This window comes from Calonectris borealis, chromosome 1 (genome assembly GCF_964195595.1).
Source record: "Calonectris borealis chromosome 1, bCalBor7.hap1.2, whole genome shotgun sequence".
Lineage (NCBI taxonomy): Eukaryota > Metazoa > Chordata > Aves > Procellariiformes > Procellariidae > Calonectris > Calonectris borealis.
In genome coordinates this window covers 136,765,345-136,782,590 of record NC_134312.1, presented here as the reverse complement: position 1 = coordinate 136,782,590, position 17,246 = coordinate 136,765,345, and the positions used below count along the sequence as shown (strand labels likewise).

Below are 17,246 nucleotides of genomic sequence, written 5' to 3'. Positions count from 1 at the left end.
CCTAAAACCCATATATGATTTTGCTTTCTTATTAACTTGCCTGAGAAAAACTGGGTTTGACATCATAAAATTTCAAAGCTTAAAAAGTGATTCTGGTCATATCACTGGTGAGATTCTTACAGTTTAATTCAGTATGGACCCAAATACTGCTGTCATCCTTTAACGAATAACACTTAAGCTTTTGTCATACCACATTTCCTCTACTGGAAGCGTTGCTGGCTGGTTTAGTCAGGTATTAAGCACAGTCCAGCGTGACGAACTTGCCCTGATTTCTCAAAGCATCCTTCCCTAAGTAAGATGGTAAGAATTTTAGAAATGAAACAGGCTAGAAATAGATATTGCTAGATGATATTCCATGGTGCATAAAATAGTGTTTTAACCTGTCTATGAAAGCTTTCAGACTCTCTTAAGACTATCTAAAAGAGGTTGAGAACTTTTAGAATTATTTCTGAAACCGTGTCCTGCTGATTTAATCTTTGCTCGCATCTACAGCCTCCCTCTAAACATGGTAAATTATTGTTTGTATCCCTCATGCCCTCTCCAACTTTTACATACAGAAGCAACAAAGGGAGCGACAAAAGGACTTGTAAGCCAATCTCCTAGGCTTGTCTCTCACCAGGTTTTTAAATACATCGCTAGGTGTGAAGGTGGAAGCAGTGCAGTGCCTGCTGGAGTGCAGAGCAAGCTGTCTCCTGTTGCAGCCCCCCGATGTTCAGCCCCAGCCAGCGGGGGCTGTGCTCACAGGGCATGCGGGAGGAAAACAGATCCCTGTCTGTCCCTCTCCTGAATCATCCCCAGAGTATTTCCCTTTACACAATACAGCACAGAGACAGGGGGTTGGCATCTGCTCTCTCTCTCTATTTTTTCCAACTCAACTTTCACAACTTGGTCATTAGATATCCTACACCAAGCCATTTCTGTGGTTTTATAGTCTTGCACAGCAACTGATGACAGAAAAGATTTACTTTTAGCCCTCAGCCACCATTTGCCTTTGTTTTTCCACCTCTCTCTAATTCAAAGAAATAAAATACCTTTGAAAGCTGAGATATTTTCATACTAGGGCAATAAACACAAACTGTGTAAGAGCAGGAGGTGTTAATCTACATGCTTCCTGATGGAAGGTGCATAAAGGATAGCTGGGATGAAATGCAATCCATTTCTTTTCACTTTCTAAGATTCTCTATGCAGTCACGTGGATGGATAAATGCACAAATGTCTGTGAGCAACACCTGTGCATTTATATACATGGCTTCGGGTGAAGGGTCCTGAAAAATCACTGCCTCAGCTGTAGCACCCCAGATTGTCGGAGAAGGTGAGCTGTTCATTCAGGCAAGTCCACAGGCAGTGGATTCAACAGAACAGACTGAGTTTAAGGTGGTCTGTCCTTACACTGGATTATTCCTCCTGCAATTTATGGGTAGACATAAAAAGCCTTAAATCCACACCTCCGGCTACTCTAAAGCTGAATGCAGATTAGAAGGATACTAGTGACATATTCTAAAATACGCTTGGTGTCTAGTCCCTCTTTGTCCCCATGAGCATGCAGATTTTCATATTGCAGCAGCAAACTGGAGTCTGCAAGCACGTGGGGATTATACACTTTCATCCCCCTATTTTTGTCACTCCTGTCTGTTGATTTTCTGCACTGCTTAGTTTTGCACATACAAGGAGATTGTTTTTCTGACACCACAGAGGTTATTATGTTGAGCTGTAAGAATTTTTCATTTCGCTAGGAAGACTTCAAAGCAGAAACTAAAAGCAGATGTTCAGGTTTGCTGAGCAGTCAGTCCTGGCTTGAAAATCTCCATAGCCTCTTTATTAGCAGCCTGAAGTTTCTTGTTCCTGATTGTCAAGAGGAAATTTGTTTGGAATGAAGCTTTCCTGTTAATTTTTATTGCTGCATTCTGAGTTTAGACCCAGAGAACCTTACAGCCTTCAATTTTTATTTATTTTTTATTGGCATCCATTTACTTTATACCTCCAACTGCAGCCTCAGAAAATCTGAACGCACCAGTGGGCACACCAAGAGAGTCTGATTTTGTTCCCGGGATACTAGGGATACTACTGGGATACTGGGATACTACTACATGTAGTTGCATTTGCTGTAAATAAAATATGATGAATTCACAGTGATAGGATTGTATTTTCCAGGAGTGAATATAAATTCAGGGAACTTTCCCCTTTTCCTACTTGACTACAGTTCTGTTTTATTAACTGGTGTTTTTTCTTCTGCTATGTTTTTATGAAAAGAAGCACACAGAAAAAAGTACTACCCAAGGTTACAAGTCCAGTCTGTCTGTCCCAAAATACTACTATAAAGTTTTTATTATTACAAAGTGAGGAGCAAAACAGGAACATATTCTTGCCCTGATAATGCAATCACTAGACAGCAAAAGCAGAGGGAAATAAAAATAGCTGACCTCCCCCACCATTTGCAATCCCAAAAGACTGTAGGCACTACAGCATTAATACGGATCGAGAATCAAAGATAGGAAGCAGTATATAAGGCTATTCTGACCCATTGGTGGAAATGGTCTCCATCTGTGGAAGAGCCTTTATACAGCACACTGGAACTGCTCAGCTCTCATTGTCTCCTAGGTACGTCATGTGAAGGACTCAAACTGCAGAAGACTGTCAGTAGCTTATGACAAGGTGTGCTATCCTGCTTACCAGTCCTTCTTCCTAACCCACACAGATTCAGGCTGTGGCCAACACTAGAGGGCTGGATGTATAATTGCATACTGACTGGTCATGTCACAGCAGTCATGAAATCCTGAGCTGATTCAAAAGCCTCGTTGTCTCAAGCCTCAAAGTCCATTGCCATGGACTTTAAACCCCAAGGACACTCTCCTTCTCAGTAGCTCTGGTACTATGACAGGTAGGGACTTGGTTAGCTCTAGTGGAATCCTTATGGTGGGATGGGATCATCTCATAAACTAGAACTCATCAGATTTATGTCTTCTCTAAAACTTGCGTATTTATCACACAAACCCTTCCAGACCTCGTTTTGGCACAGTGGTGTTCCTCGACTGATGTTGAGCAGCAACTGATGTTGCTGATAAAAAGCAACAGCTGCAGTATTGCCATAATTTCTCCTTTGAATTTGCTTTGTACTGTACATATACCGTGAACAAACTGATCCGAAGTAGTCCTGGATTTAACCCTCACAGTTTGGCCATCAGCACAAACACCCATCAGTCTTTGTCAGATGACAGAAGAATACATCTGGAACAGACTAAAAAAGATCAGTTAGTCTGTTCTTTTGCTCTGGGGCAGATCATGTCCAGCATATTAATGACAGATAGTAGCCTAACAATTTTTTAAAACTTCTAGTGATACAGTTCAAATAATCTAAGTGGCTTGCTCCTGTGTTTTAGTATCCTACAGCAAGGATAGTAAGCAAGTTTTTCATACTACGTAACTAAAATCTCTCCTCATTTCACGTAAACTGATAATTTTCCAATCTTAAGAGAACATGGAGAACAGCTGGCCAACATACTGTCTCAAAGGAGCCCTTTGCGCTGCTACTGGGTCCCACCACTGGTGGAAAACAAATCCTGCCTCCCCACATCCCTAGAAATGCATCTTCAAATCGTTCCTATGAAAAATGTCCCTCATTCAAGCATCCAAACATAGTTTGATGATTGTAGAGAGAGAAAAATTGAATTTTAAAAGACAAGGCTTGTGTCTTGAAACTCAATACATTGACAAGGAAGACATGATTTGACAATCAGGGCTACCATTTAAATGTAAAAATGTCCTCTTTCCAATGAATGTTTTGAAGTTTTTGCCTGGATATAGAGGATATTTGACTTTATTATACTTCATAATAGGGAAAACCGCAAATTCAAATTTTTTTCTTTTGTTTTACAGATTTGAACAATCTCAGTTGATTTCTTACCCCACTTTTTCACTTCTGGCAGCCTTTGTGTTTCTGAGCAGAATCCAAAGTTGCAAGATACTACACGGCTGGTTAATCTTTTAGTATTTTGTAGCAAAGAGGAATCATAAAATAGTAAAATTCTCTGGAAGTTTTACATTTATGTTCTAGTCCACCTTGGAATTGCAAGAAGGTAATAATGTGGCATTTTTGGATGCCTCTCTGAAGTTTTGGGGTTTACCCCTAAGACATAAATATCCCTTAGAGCTAAATGAAATGTGGCGGAGCAGCTCCATTTCAGTGGCTTTCAGCCTGTGGTGCAAGTAAAGTTAGGCCAGAGAAGTTCACAAAAGATGATAGTTAAGAAAAAGACTCATTGCTAGTAGGCTGACATTTGTTATGCAGGGAATCACACCTCCATGGACAATCTTTAGTAGCCCACAAATTGAAGAAGGATAATTTTTTTTAACCCAAGCTCCAATGTAAAAATAATTAATGTAAGGGGCTCTTTGGCCTGTGTTACACAGGAGCCCAAATGAGGTTATGACAGAGGGTCGCTTTGGTCTTCTCACTGTAGCTCAAACAGAGGGTTGTCTGTACGACAGAGCTAAACACGTGTATGCGTACTCAGTTCTGTGCAGAGCTGAACTTCTCTCTCATAGTGGAGAATTTGGTCGTATGGGTCTCCGGACATTGTAAAGGACACTATGGTGTCATCAATAAATGTTGTCATTGCTGAATGATTCCTTAGATGAATATTTAATATTTTCTTCTTGGTTCTAGTTATCCCTGAGAAGTCAGTGAAGGAAATTGCAAGAATCCCTGGTACAGCTAAGGACACAATTAAGAAACTTCTTGCACATAAAAAGAGTGCGAAAAAGCATGAAACAATCAAGAATGCGATCCCAGAAGCAGCTGCGACACCAGCTTCTAAGACCCACTTGCAGTTATTGGACTATAAAGGTGGTATCGATCTTGGTGGGAGCTACACTGAGGAAGAGAAAGAAACTGAAGCTGTTGCAGAAGAGGAGGCAGAAGAGTCAGACGAAGAGGAGAAGGAAGATTTTGAGAATCAAATTGACCATGAGCGAAGCCTTAGAGGAGATGTCTTTTGTAAGTTTCTTCATTTTTTTAAAAATCTGGTTTCAATGTGAAAATGTATATAAAGACTAACAAAATCAACACGAAACATTACAGCCATTTTATCAGAATTTACTTGTAAAGAATGAAAAGCAACCTAACATACCTACTGGTGAGACAAGATACCGAATCTCCCTGTTAGGGGAATCTGTCTGCAGTCGATGTGAGCAGAGGAGTGCGCCGTCCTGACAGCCGTTCTGCAGGCTCTGCTTCCAGAGCAGCTTAGACATAGCACATAGCTTCTCCCCATTTTCTTCACAGAAGCCCCAGCAAAACAAGATAGTGTGCTGCTTCATTACAAGAAAGACAATAATTAGCTTTGATTCGTGGTAGGTATACTCATCATCCTAAGTAGTGTGCATTGTTCAGAGGAAAAACATAGACTCGGTGTCCTTGTGTTTCAAATAATATAGACGATATAATAGGCACCACTGTTGTTCATGTCATTACCACAGAAAAATAACGACCTGAATCACAGAGGGGTTTTTTTATCCCTTTTGTTTAAATGTGAGAGTTTATCTGAATGGACAGTCTCAAATTTAAAGCATTTGATGGTATTTGAGCAGGAGTCTTGCTTAATTTCTGACATCAGTCATTTATCAGGAAGATTGCCATAGGTTTCCTCAGTCTGCTTTCAGGTGTTTCCTTCCAACTATTGTCTTGTATGCTATGCATTTTCTTGCTGTGTTCTTTAAAGTTTTCAAATGCATTTTAATTGGCTTTTAGTACATCTGGCTCAGTCAAACATTCTTCAAGGTAGTGGCAAAAACATGTAATATGAAAAATACACCCTGCTAATAGTTTATTCATGATACTTTCTCTTTTCCAAAGTATAGAAAAATAATAAATATTATCCCACAGTAATTAAAATTATGCACCATATTTCATAATGATCAAAATGAACACAAATTAAGTTTAAGTTAGCATTCAAATTGTTGCTATTCGATTTGAAAAGACACATAAATATAATTTTTTTAAAGGAAAGATCATTTTAAAGTCCTCTGGAAAAAATGGTCTGTAATATTGCTACTGTAAGAAAGCCAAGAAACAATGTCATTATTGACCTAAATACATTTGAGAATACAAGCTTCTTTGCCAAAGGCACTCTTCTCCTAAAATTGCCTTTTTTCGGTTTTCAGTGGTAATTAGCCTGTTTCAGTTCAGGCTAAGGATATAGACTAATATCGCTTCCCCAAATTATGCTAACGAGCTGATAAACAGAGCAAAGTTAGGTCTTTGTTCATCAACCTCCTCCCTTCCTGCAAATATTAACAGTGAGCGCTTATGGCGTATTTCAAGTTTGCTGATAATACCAAACTGGGGAGAGCAACCCATACGCTAAAGGGCAGCGCTGCTATTAAGAGGAACCTGGGCAGGCTGTGGAAATGGGCTGACAGGAACATTATGAAGTTCAACATCAGCAAATGCAAAGGGAGAGAAAAGCCTCATGCAATATTACAGACATGGGATGACTGCTTAGGAAGAAGCTTTGCAGAAAAAGGGAAGTGGTTCTTCCCCTCTGTTTGGCACTTCTGAGACCACATCTCAGGTGCTATGTCCAGTTTTGGGCTCTCCATTACAAGGCAGATGTGGACTTACTGGCATAAGTCTAGCAGTACTTCACCAAGGCCAGGGGCCTGGAGAACATGGTATATGAGGAGAGGCTGAGAGTAACTCTTTTTTTCAGCCTTAAGAGGAGAAGGCTAAGGGGAGATCTTATAGCTGTCTTCAACTATCTAATGGAAGGTTATAGGGAGGGCACAGCCAGACTCTTCTTGAAAATGTACAGCAATAGGACAAGAAGTAATGAATACAAGTTGGAACAAAAAAAAATTCTTATTAGATAAAATTAAAAGAATATTTTACCTTGAAGGTGGACAAAAATTGGTACAGGTGTGAAGAGAGGTTGTGAAACATCCATCCTTGGAGATATTCATAATATGACTGAGCTGGGACTTGAGCAACCTCCCGATCGGGAGGTCAGACTAGGTGACCTACAGATGTCCCTTCCAACTTTTACGTGATTCTGTGATTCATTCTATACTTCCAACCGAGCATTTCAAAGCAGTTTAGAAAACAGTGGTATCCAGTAGTAGACCTGCGTCCTGGAAGATGCTTAGGTGCCTCTCTGGCAGTGTAAGCACATAAGCTCAAAATTCAGTGATATTTCCAAAATATCAAAACAGCTGCCACCTAACCACATGCAAAAACACACTTCTGCATGTCAGCTTTTAACCGGACCGAATGGTGAAAATACTCAGGACTGATGTGCCACTTCAAGCCCTTCCTTGCACAAGAAGAAAAGCTCAAGGTGGGATTACCAAAGTGAGGGAATGATAGATAGAGCTCTCTCTTTCATGGTGGGACCTTGGTGTATTGAGAGCCCTCTTCAGACCTTATGGCTGTCAGAGGTAAGAGGCGGTTGGCATACAGGCTAACACAAGGTACCCAGGTTGAAAAATAAAAAACCAAAAAAACCTCAACAGCCAGAGCAAAAGAAGTATGTTCATGTTTCCATCTGATAAATTGGGAAGCTCAGCCGGCATACAGGAGATCCCCCCTAATTCAAAATCTGTATTGCACAGACAGCAGGGACTTCAACCCACCTTACCTTCTCCAATGACTGTCGTAAGCTCCAGGCTATACTCAAGCTCTCTGCTTTTTGTCAAAAGTTTCTGGCTAACGGTGCCATGCCTCCAGAGTTGAGGATCCTGTGCTCAGGATGCCACTGTCCCTCTGGCCAGCCACACCAGATTCCTTACCTAAGCCTCAGCCTATCTTTTTACTCAGCCTTTCACTCCTGACAGGCTTATGCCACTTCCTATCCATCTTCTAAGGATTCCTTCATAAATCACTTACCTAAAAAAGGTGCCGGTGCAGGAGCTGAAGCCAAATTGGGGTTGAAGTTTTCACTGGATGGCAAGCTACCCTTTGGGTTCGGCCTTACCATGCTGGTATTGCCAAATGCATTTCAGAGTCTCAGACCAAAGGATTAAGTGACTTGCCTCTGTTCTTCACAAGAAGCAATAAACCCCAGATCTTCTGATGGCCAATCTCATATTTTTACGATTAGAGAATTCTGTTTCACACACATTTCCACCAAAATACTATCCTAAAGAAGGACATAACCCTTCCCAGTAACGCTAATTATCCAAAGTTGGCCATAATTTTGCAGGAAGTATGGAGAAAGTGAGCAGAAGACGGTTGCAATATATATGGCGACTTTTGTTAGGACTAGGTTCTCAGGTACTCAAGCTTCTTCATGAAGGTAAGTTGATGGGAAGCTTGCATGTGCCAAGAGAATGGTGTGAACTGACCAGCACTGGTAGTACCAGATACGTTCGGCTAAATGTGGTTAGACTGGGAAGGACTCAAAAAGATTGACTAATTGACTGCAAAATGCTAGTGGAACCTGAAGGGATATTTAGCCTCGGCAAGAGTGTGCTTCCCCGTAGTGATTTCTGTAGGGACAAAAGCTTTTCTTTCCAAACAGAATTGGAAGAATATTGCTGGTCTAGCACTTTTAGGGGCATAGTACTAATAGGGTCTGTTAATAGTTATTATAAATAATAAATTAAATATTTATAAGTAATACTGTTATTAGTTATAGATACATTTATTGAAAATTCTGTGCCAAAAAGGACTGTGGGCTTTTCTACTTCCTCAATTGTGAGGCAAGGCAGCCTGCTAGGAAAAAAAAAAATCATCCAAGGCAATCCTCCTAACCCTTTCTGCCTTTCTGTGACGGATGGATGGATTGCTGGATTGGGGGAGGTAGCTCAGACATCTCAACAGGTTTCTTCTGTAAGCTGCTTGGACAGGTCAGGAAGGATTGCCAGAAATAGTGTCCCCAGGGTAGAGCCACCATCTTTTTTTGTTAAAAGGACATAGGGCTCTGCTCTTTGTGCCTGGTGTTACAAGGAGAACATGCTCTTCTCTACTGGGCTGCGTGACTTGACGCACCCTTGCAAAGGGTGGATCATGTAACCTTCCTGTTGAGTACTCGGTGCCACGCTACTTGGAAGAGATTCATTTCCCAGACTTCAGTTTGAGTGAGGGCACACAGGGAAGATCCTTTGTCCATAGGAAAAGCCAAGTCAAAATAATATACAGGAGATCTTTGTCATGATGTTTTGTGAGATTCTTTTTCAAGGACTTTCTCAACCAAACGAGGACATTTGAACACCATATACCTGGGCTAGGCAGAGACTACTTGTCTCTACAAAAATGCCACTACAACTGACAGCAGTGACAATTAATATTATTGCTTGAAAACATTAAAGCACTGTGGTTTTGCTTATACTGTCTTTGTTCCAGTCACATTTGGCTGGAATTTTTCATTATTAATATAAGGGATTTATATGCTGAACATACCAGAGAGATTTTGTCACCAGGGGATCCTGGCAGAAGGTTGGTGTGCTTCTTTATACAGGGATACTAGTACGCCAGTATCAGATGTAGTTTCATTAAGTATGTGAACTTGTATTATTTATGGCTTTCTTGTCTGATACCAACTGTGTATAAGACTTAAGGCATTGTTCCATTTGCATTTTTCTTTCAGGATGGGTTGCATATGTTAACTGTGTTTCCTTTCCTTTTAAATTTTCATATGCTATACTTGATCCTTGTTATTATAAAAATTCGGTCATGATCTAGGCACTTAATTGTTTGAACTTTTGGCTTTAAAACACTTTCATTTTTAATGATATTGAATGATCCTTTGGAGTACATGATTAGCTCGTATGTACAGCTCGTAAATTTACACATCGTTTTTTTTCCTCCTCTGCTGATGTCTGTTCAGCAGTGATTCCTTTACTACCACATTAAGTTCCTCCATATAATCCCCTCAAGTATTCACATAGCATCTGCCTTTTGTATTATTAATATCGGTACTGTTTGTCTTCCAGGAAGAGTCGTTAATTAGGAAAAATGGATAGGTCACACTTTTCAGAGATCCTAATTATTATTTTTAAACATATGTATTATTTTATTATAGTAGTTTTACTACATAAGAAAAATATGCCACAGAAAAATACTGTAGGGAAAAAAGGAATTATTATATGGAGATTGAAATTATTAAAATAGGCCAACTATCAAAATACAGGACATTCATGAAAATTACTACTCACAGGTTTTTTTAAAAGACACAACAGTTAAAGATAGCAAAGTGAAGCCACCAACATTTAAGAAATGTCAAAATTAAGGTCACCTGTGAAAACTTAAATTTTTCTTCTTATATTTTTATACCTTATGTATACCAGTCTGTAATGACTTTAAATGACTATTTTCCATGTGAGCCTTACCTTGTTCAATGTGAAGGAAGGACCTGTCCTGCTGTGAAAGGTGCAGCTTAATAAATAGGACTCTGTCCTATTGATTACAAAAATTGCAGGTGTATAGGAAATGAGAGTAAACCAAAGTATTGGGAAGCTCCTTCCTGTGTGAGAAATGTCCTTTCTGTAGATGGAAGAAGACACAGAGAGGTGGACCAAGGTGCTTGGTTGCATAAGCAATGACTGTACAGATGCTACGCTCAAGCTAGAGGTGAACTTATAGTGCACAACCTTAATTCTGTCATTTTCTAACGTTTCAGTGCTTTTCGTGTACCATTCATAATCCAGAATGGTATTGCCAACTGCAGCTAAACGCGGTATTGTGTACTTTATCAATTTATGAAACTCATACTGTGCTTAAAACACTCCCGTAGTATCACGTAGCCAGCTATGTTAATTACAGAGCCCCTTGCTTTGATAGCACCAAGAATGATAAAGACGTTTTGTTTTCTTGTTTATTTGGCAATACTAAAAGTGGACCGTTTCCTTTATGGGTTCTAGGCTCTTAATTCTGAACAAGAGCACTCTCTCAGTTAATCAGGATGTTTGCTCTTAATCTTATTCTTTTCTGATAATTAGACTGCTGTGTGAACGAATAATGCTCAGACCACAGCTCAGTCCACAGCCACAGATAAAAGGCTCAAAAGATGTCACACGTCTGGCAAATGTAATTCTTTCAGAGGAGGATGTGATACCAGAGGTGTGGCATATTCCTTTCAGTCCCGCATAGTGATATACTGTATATATAGGAAGCTAGTCATCATTTTACGATCTCTTATATTCTGCTTGATTTTTTTACAGTGCCCACTCTGGTTTTCTGGGGTTTATTTATGATCTTTGAACATTGGGGAGCAGTGGTAGAAAGACAGCGAGTACTGGTTTTGTGAGAGTTCCCACATGCTGCGGTTTCAGGCACTTTAGATTTCTACATGTTAGAATTACCAACAGTGAGTTACTTTTCCCAAATTTTTGTGTGTTATTTTTACATTTAGACTAACTAGACTACCTAGGCAAAACCAGGCATAGGCATTTTCCAGGAGACAGGAAAATCAAACAGCCATAACAAGAAATAAAAATACACCACATTGCCCACAACTAGCACACTTAAATACATGGATGCTTATATTCTGCTATATATCTGTTCTTCCAGTATAGCTGCCTCAGCAACAGCTCAATGTGATGCCACAGATGATTTATAAGAAATACAGTCCCACTAACACGAAAAAAAAAGGAATTAAAGCTTTAAGGATACCACATGCATTACTGCAGACAAATAGAAAATTACTTCCAAACTATAAACCAAGCCATATTTTTTCAGACAAAAATGTAATTTCCAAATGCACTATACGTAATTTTATATACAGCAGTTGGCAAAGCAGAGAGGTGAAACCAAGTGCACATAAAGGAAAATCTATCAGTGTTTTCAGTAAGGTCCTTTAGCACCACAGAGTCACTTACCAGTTACTTACCAGTGCTTTTGTACTGTTTCTGAAGGGTGCCCATAAAACAGCGCTCCACAGACCTATTCTATCGAGCTTCTGCGTGTTGGGTTTGGGGTTTCGGGGGTTTTTTTGTGCTTTTTTTTTTATTATTTTGAACCTTTTAATATTGCAGCTTAGTCCAAGCAGTGCTTTTCCAGATGTGCTCCTGAAGCTTCCTATCGCTTTTGTGATCTCGTTGCCCCTTATTTGACTTATAGACTGACTTGAGGGTCTATCTACATGGTACTTTTCGTTCGGACCTGAGCTCGCTTTAGTTGTGCTCCAAGCAAGCCGGGTGCAAGCCAGCTCCAACCCAGAAGTCGTGTAGTCAGAGTTGGCTAAACTGGCAGACCAGTGCTAACAAACCTGCCTGACAGGCAGAGTGAACTGGTGTCTGCCTGTACTCCTAGGAGGACATTGCTGTGCACTGTATGAAAGGATATGCTTGAACCTAACTAGGTCTTTTGCTATATCTTTCAGTGGCAGTCTGTTATCTTCCTTTGCTTAGCTACCTAAAGGTCCTCTGGGCAGCGGGATGGCTAGGAGGTGGCTCTCAAACCTCATCTATTTCATTATGCGCAGCGCTCCCTGTAAGCCTGGTGTTTTTAAAGCGGAATTCGATTTTCATGTATAAACTTGTTTCTAAATCCCCTTCGTGGCCCTCTATTTATACTCACATTTATACTAGAACAATGTCTCAATGCTTCTTTTCAGCACTACTTTCTCATTTTCTGAGGTTATTGCTAAGAAGCATTTCCATGATTGCAGACATCCTCAGTAGTTTCAGCGTTGTTTTATGTGAGTCCTACTATTTTTTAGGGAAGTACTTGCAGCAAGATAGAGCTGGCTGGGGCTACTCTATTTGCAGAAAGTCTTTTTCCTTGCTGCAGTTCCTGATATATAATAAAATTGACAAACTGCATCTAACATGACTCAGAGATCCCCCTCCTCAGAGCAGGGGCAATACTCAAATATATGTGGCAGATAGCAACACTGAATTTCTTGCAGATGCAAGAACCTGTGTCAGCAACAAGGTGGCTGTTCTCAGGACCAGAATGTCACCAATTTTCTTATGCTCAGCTCATCACGACATTCATAGACAGAACTCCTATGGAAATTGGTGGTAGTGAGTTACATACGTACCTCTGAAGACCCGGGCATTAGTACTCTCTGCCACTAATTCCTGTTCATAAGATCAACCCATCTTACCTCATAAGAGTATCATGATGACATCAACGGTTAATAATGTGTGGCACCATGATACGAAGCGTTTTATATGTAGAGATTATACAGTAGCTAGTGCTGCAGATAAGTTGATGGGTGGGCACCAGCAGTACAGAAAGAAGGATAGACTCTGCTGTGCCTAAAGCGTGTGAGCTTTTGGTGGTGAGAGTATGTTCTTAGAGAACGTGAGACGAGGCCTGCCTTTCTGCAAGCACCACTTGACAGCAGAAGAGCTGAAAAGAGCAATCCTGACTCCTGCCTAGTACTTAGGAGGGGGTAAACTTTGGATCCTGGCTATGTCCAATGATGGTCTGATGTAAAATGTAGGCACATTCCAAGAAGTAAGGTTTCTTGGAAACCTTTCTGTAAGCTGAAGCTTACAGTTTCTCATAATACGCAGGTGATATCTTCCAGTAAGTGGAGAATCTGAGTTAATGCCTGACACTGGAAACAAAAATAGATTTGGATACAAAATTTGGCTCTTTTTATGTGCATGACAGTTCTTCACTTGAAGCATCTGCAGCACACAGCTACACCTGCATGTATATCCCTCAAGTGAATTCAAGTGTAATTCAATAACCCAATAAATAAATCATTCTGGCAGCTGTTGTCTTCTGTTAAATCACTCCACTCTTTCCAGAACTGATCATATTTTAATAGCCCTCTTCATTTTGGCAAGGGTTTTCACAGCCTGAGCCTCTTTCACTAAGTACGAGGCCAAGTTTATGGCATGACAGTAAACTTAACACCTAATCTCTATGTGCCTGTTTCTAAATGTGTATATGTAGACATATATTAATTTGGAGAAAGATACATTAATCCTTGCCTTAAGTAAGAATATTATCCAAGTGATTTAAGCAATGGTCTGGGTGAGGGGAAGGCTGCAAGGGCAACAAGAGAGGACACGCTCCTGGCAATTCATCAGAAAGCTCGTAAGATTGCATGAGTCTCCTTTCTCTGCTCGATTCAGCACCTCTGGAAGTGCCTCCAGGGCCTCTTTGTTAGTGTGTGTTTTCTCTGCTGTACACACAGAGCAATTTTTGACAGTTTTGAAGGAGAAGAAAGGTTAAGTAGATGGCATGGTCTTTATGGTGCTAGGAGGTTCTGGATTGCAGTGGGTTGTAAGTATATTCTTAAAACTGAGAATGTGTTTACGACTGTGAGTATGTTGGAGTATTTCGATGGAAAGCTCTAGCTCAGTGGAACTCACGGGAACAAACTCCCCTCCGAACAAACGTGCGTGCATGTGAAAGTAATGACTTTTAAAATATTTGGCATTTGCGACTTTCTAATAGCGTGTATGATACAATGCTGAGTAGGGAGAAGTAATTTCCATTTCCATAGCTCCTATCATCTGGCACTGTTGAGGAAGTCTGAGCTTTTCTAAGCGCTGCTGCCCACATGGTGTGGCTGAAAAGTGAACTTCAGTCTGTCAGGCTTTCCACTAACACCTTCTATAAGCAGGAATCCAAAGGATCCTCCCTCACTCCTCCTCTAAAATGGCACATTTAAGCTCCTCCTGTTTTCATAGGTGTGTATGTATATATCATAGGTATCATCTGCATATGTGTTTGCAAAGGATAGAATCCTCTGTCAGTGAAAACAGATCTTCCCCTTAACTCATGTGTGATTAGTTACTTACACAGACTCTGCACAAAGAAGTTGAGACTGTAATTTTTTTTTTCGTGAGTGCACTTCTCTATTAATCACTTAAAATAGTACAAAAGAAGCTTAAAAATACTTAGAGTATTTTAGAGTATTACTTAGAGTAAGTTAGAGTTTGCAAGCTTCTATATCTTTGTAGCTCATCAGACAGGAGAGGTTTTGCCTTGGTCTCTGAGGCTGCTGCTGAAAAATAGTACTTCTTGAGTAACCACCTCCTTTAGAGCAGCATCTTAGAGAATGCACCTAACATTCATTGACTCTGCTGCTGTACCAACTCTTCGAGTTTGGCACAAGACACGTCAACCAGTTTTTACAAAAGAACTTGTTTGGGGGTTTCCACCAGGACTGGTTATCAGAACATCAGGGCAGCTGTTGCAGGGAGGGTGAGGAAGGGGTAGGGCAGTCGCTGCACTCTTCCTTCCCAACAGACAGCAGAGCTGATCAGGTTTGCAGGAGAACATGTACCACAGCAGAGAGTACGGCTTCAGAAAAATCATTTCCTGGGGCTTCTGTTACAGCAGTACCAGCTATCACTTACCTGAGTACAGAACTGCGGGCCTTTGATCCCCCAACGTTTATGGCTTTTACAAAGTCTCTGACATTACCCATTTTTTGAGGCTGCTGTTGGCAAAGTGGTGCCAAGCCATTGAGTCTTTGTCTTCACTGTTTGGTAGAGTTCAGGTACTTCGATCATTAGCTGAAGTTTTGTAGCAAGAAAGCAGATCACCACACCAAAGAAAGATCATGTTCAACGTTTTATGACTTTGTGAATCTTGTAGCTCCATTGCCCGCAGCTTAGAAGGCACGGTGCTGTGGAAATCAGCAATTTAAACAAAGTTTTAAAATTCAGAGTTAGTATCTAACTGGGGTTAGGAATGTGAGTTTGGTGGTGGAGTGGAAAACACATACACAGAGTTACTTAAATAAATGATGGCAACTGGTATAAAGGAATAAAGTTCCATTTTCTGTTCCCATGAGGACTCAGCACTTGACAAGTTGTTTTCCCTAGTTCCCAAGATGAAAGAAGCAGCTGCTTTCGGCCCTCTCCTGGCACAGAGGAAAGTTCCAGTGTCGAGACCAGAGCAAGAAGGTAGATAATTTTTTTTCCTGTGTATTGTGTGTTTTCATGACAACCTATATTAGCCAAGCCAGAACCAGTTTAAAAGCCTTTAACATAAAGGTTTGGTGAGCACATTAGAGACAGTATCTGGCCAAACCATTCTGCTAGTTCCAATGTGAGAAGCTCTTTTTGTGTCCTTTTCAAAACATACTTTAACTGTTTATGAGCCATGTATAGAAAGTTCCCTCACATTGAAACTTGACTTGCAATTGAATTTCACTTGATTTATTTCATAGTCATGAAAAAATAAAGTCATTTCTATCATCTATAAAATTAAACCATGTTAGAAGAGTGTTGCATAGCACGCAACAATATGCCCATCTCCTTCAGCCATATTCTCTGGTCCTCTGTCAGAAGTCAATAGGAATTTCCCCTGAACAAGACTGCATAAATATTTACCCTGAATCTTAAATAGCATGGCTATGAATTTATGATAGTTCCCAATTCATCAGTAAGTCCTGTGGATATCAGAGTACTACCTGTTCTTTCTCACATTAAAAAATTGTTGTAAAATCAGAGATTTTACAGTCAGGAGAGCATACAAGGTCCAAGACCTGTCAATTTATTTACACAACTTAAGCTTCTGCCATGCCTTATAAAACTGCTTCATGCACTTTCAAACAGAAAACTTCACTGCTTGTTGGGAACTATAACAGACTGCAGTGTAGCTCTGGTCAAAGCAGAGCATAAAGGCAGATCAAAGGGCACTCTCCCCCGCGTTTCCATTGGGAAGCAGTTTTCCTGTGATGGACAGAATCATGAAGCTGACTATAAGGACCTGCTTATGAAAGCCACGCAAAAAAGCAGAATCCAAAAGGGGGGACTGAGAGATCGTATTGAGCTGATGCATTTACAGGGCAGCAGCATCCTCCTGGGGAGTTCCCAGCCAAGTGGGCAGGGGCTGACATGCTGGGATTGGCTGTAGCTGAGATTATTTTTAGGACAAGGTGGGTTTCACCCAAAACCAATCCACAAATGCTTCCAAATCTTACAGAAAACAAAACAAAACAAAACAGACACATGTGACATTAAGGGTAAAATCATGGGGGTTTTCCAATTCAGAAAGCAGTAGTCTCAGAAACAATGGATTTTTACAGTAAAGCTCTCTAAATCCCAAGTACTGGACTTCTTAGTCTTATGATAAAATACATGAAAAGAACAAGAAGGATGCTACTTTCTGAGGAAATTCAGATGGCTGACGTATTATTCTTAATCCAATCTGTCATACTTGCATTGCACAGTGTTTCTTTCTTTGTGTATGTAATGCTTTTCATCTGCACAGTCACGAAGGCTGTGGTGTGCTCCGGGTGACATCCTTTTTCAGTGTGCTCTAAAGGCCAACTGATTTGGGCTATTCCCAGCTCCCTGTAGTATGAGTATCAAGTGCTGACGTAAAGGATTCC

At 40.4% G+C, this 17,246-nt stretch overlaps 1 protein-coding gene across 2 annotated transcripts in view; it reads left to right on the top strand.

Annotated features, from left to right (window-relative positions):
- Window positions 1-17,246, top strand: part of EGFL6 (EGF like domain multiple 6) — a 47,422-nt gene that overhangs the window by 25,498 nt on the left and 4,678 nt on the right. For both annotated transcript variants that reach the window (XM_075135208.1, XM_075135278.1), the window contains exons 8-9: window positions 4,664-4,993; window positions 15,733-15,813. In XM_075135208.1, the coding sequence (XP_074991309.1) occupies window positions 4,664-4,993; window positions 15,733-15,813 (411 nt within the window). The remainder of the gene's footprint in view (window positions 1-4,663; window positions 4,994-15,732; window positions 15,814-17,246) is intronic.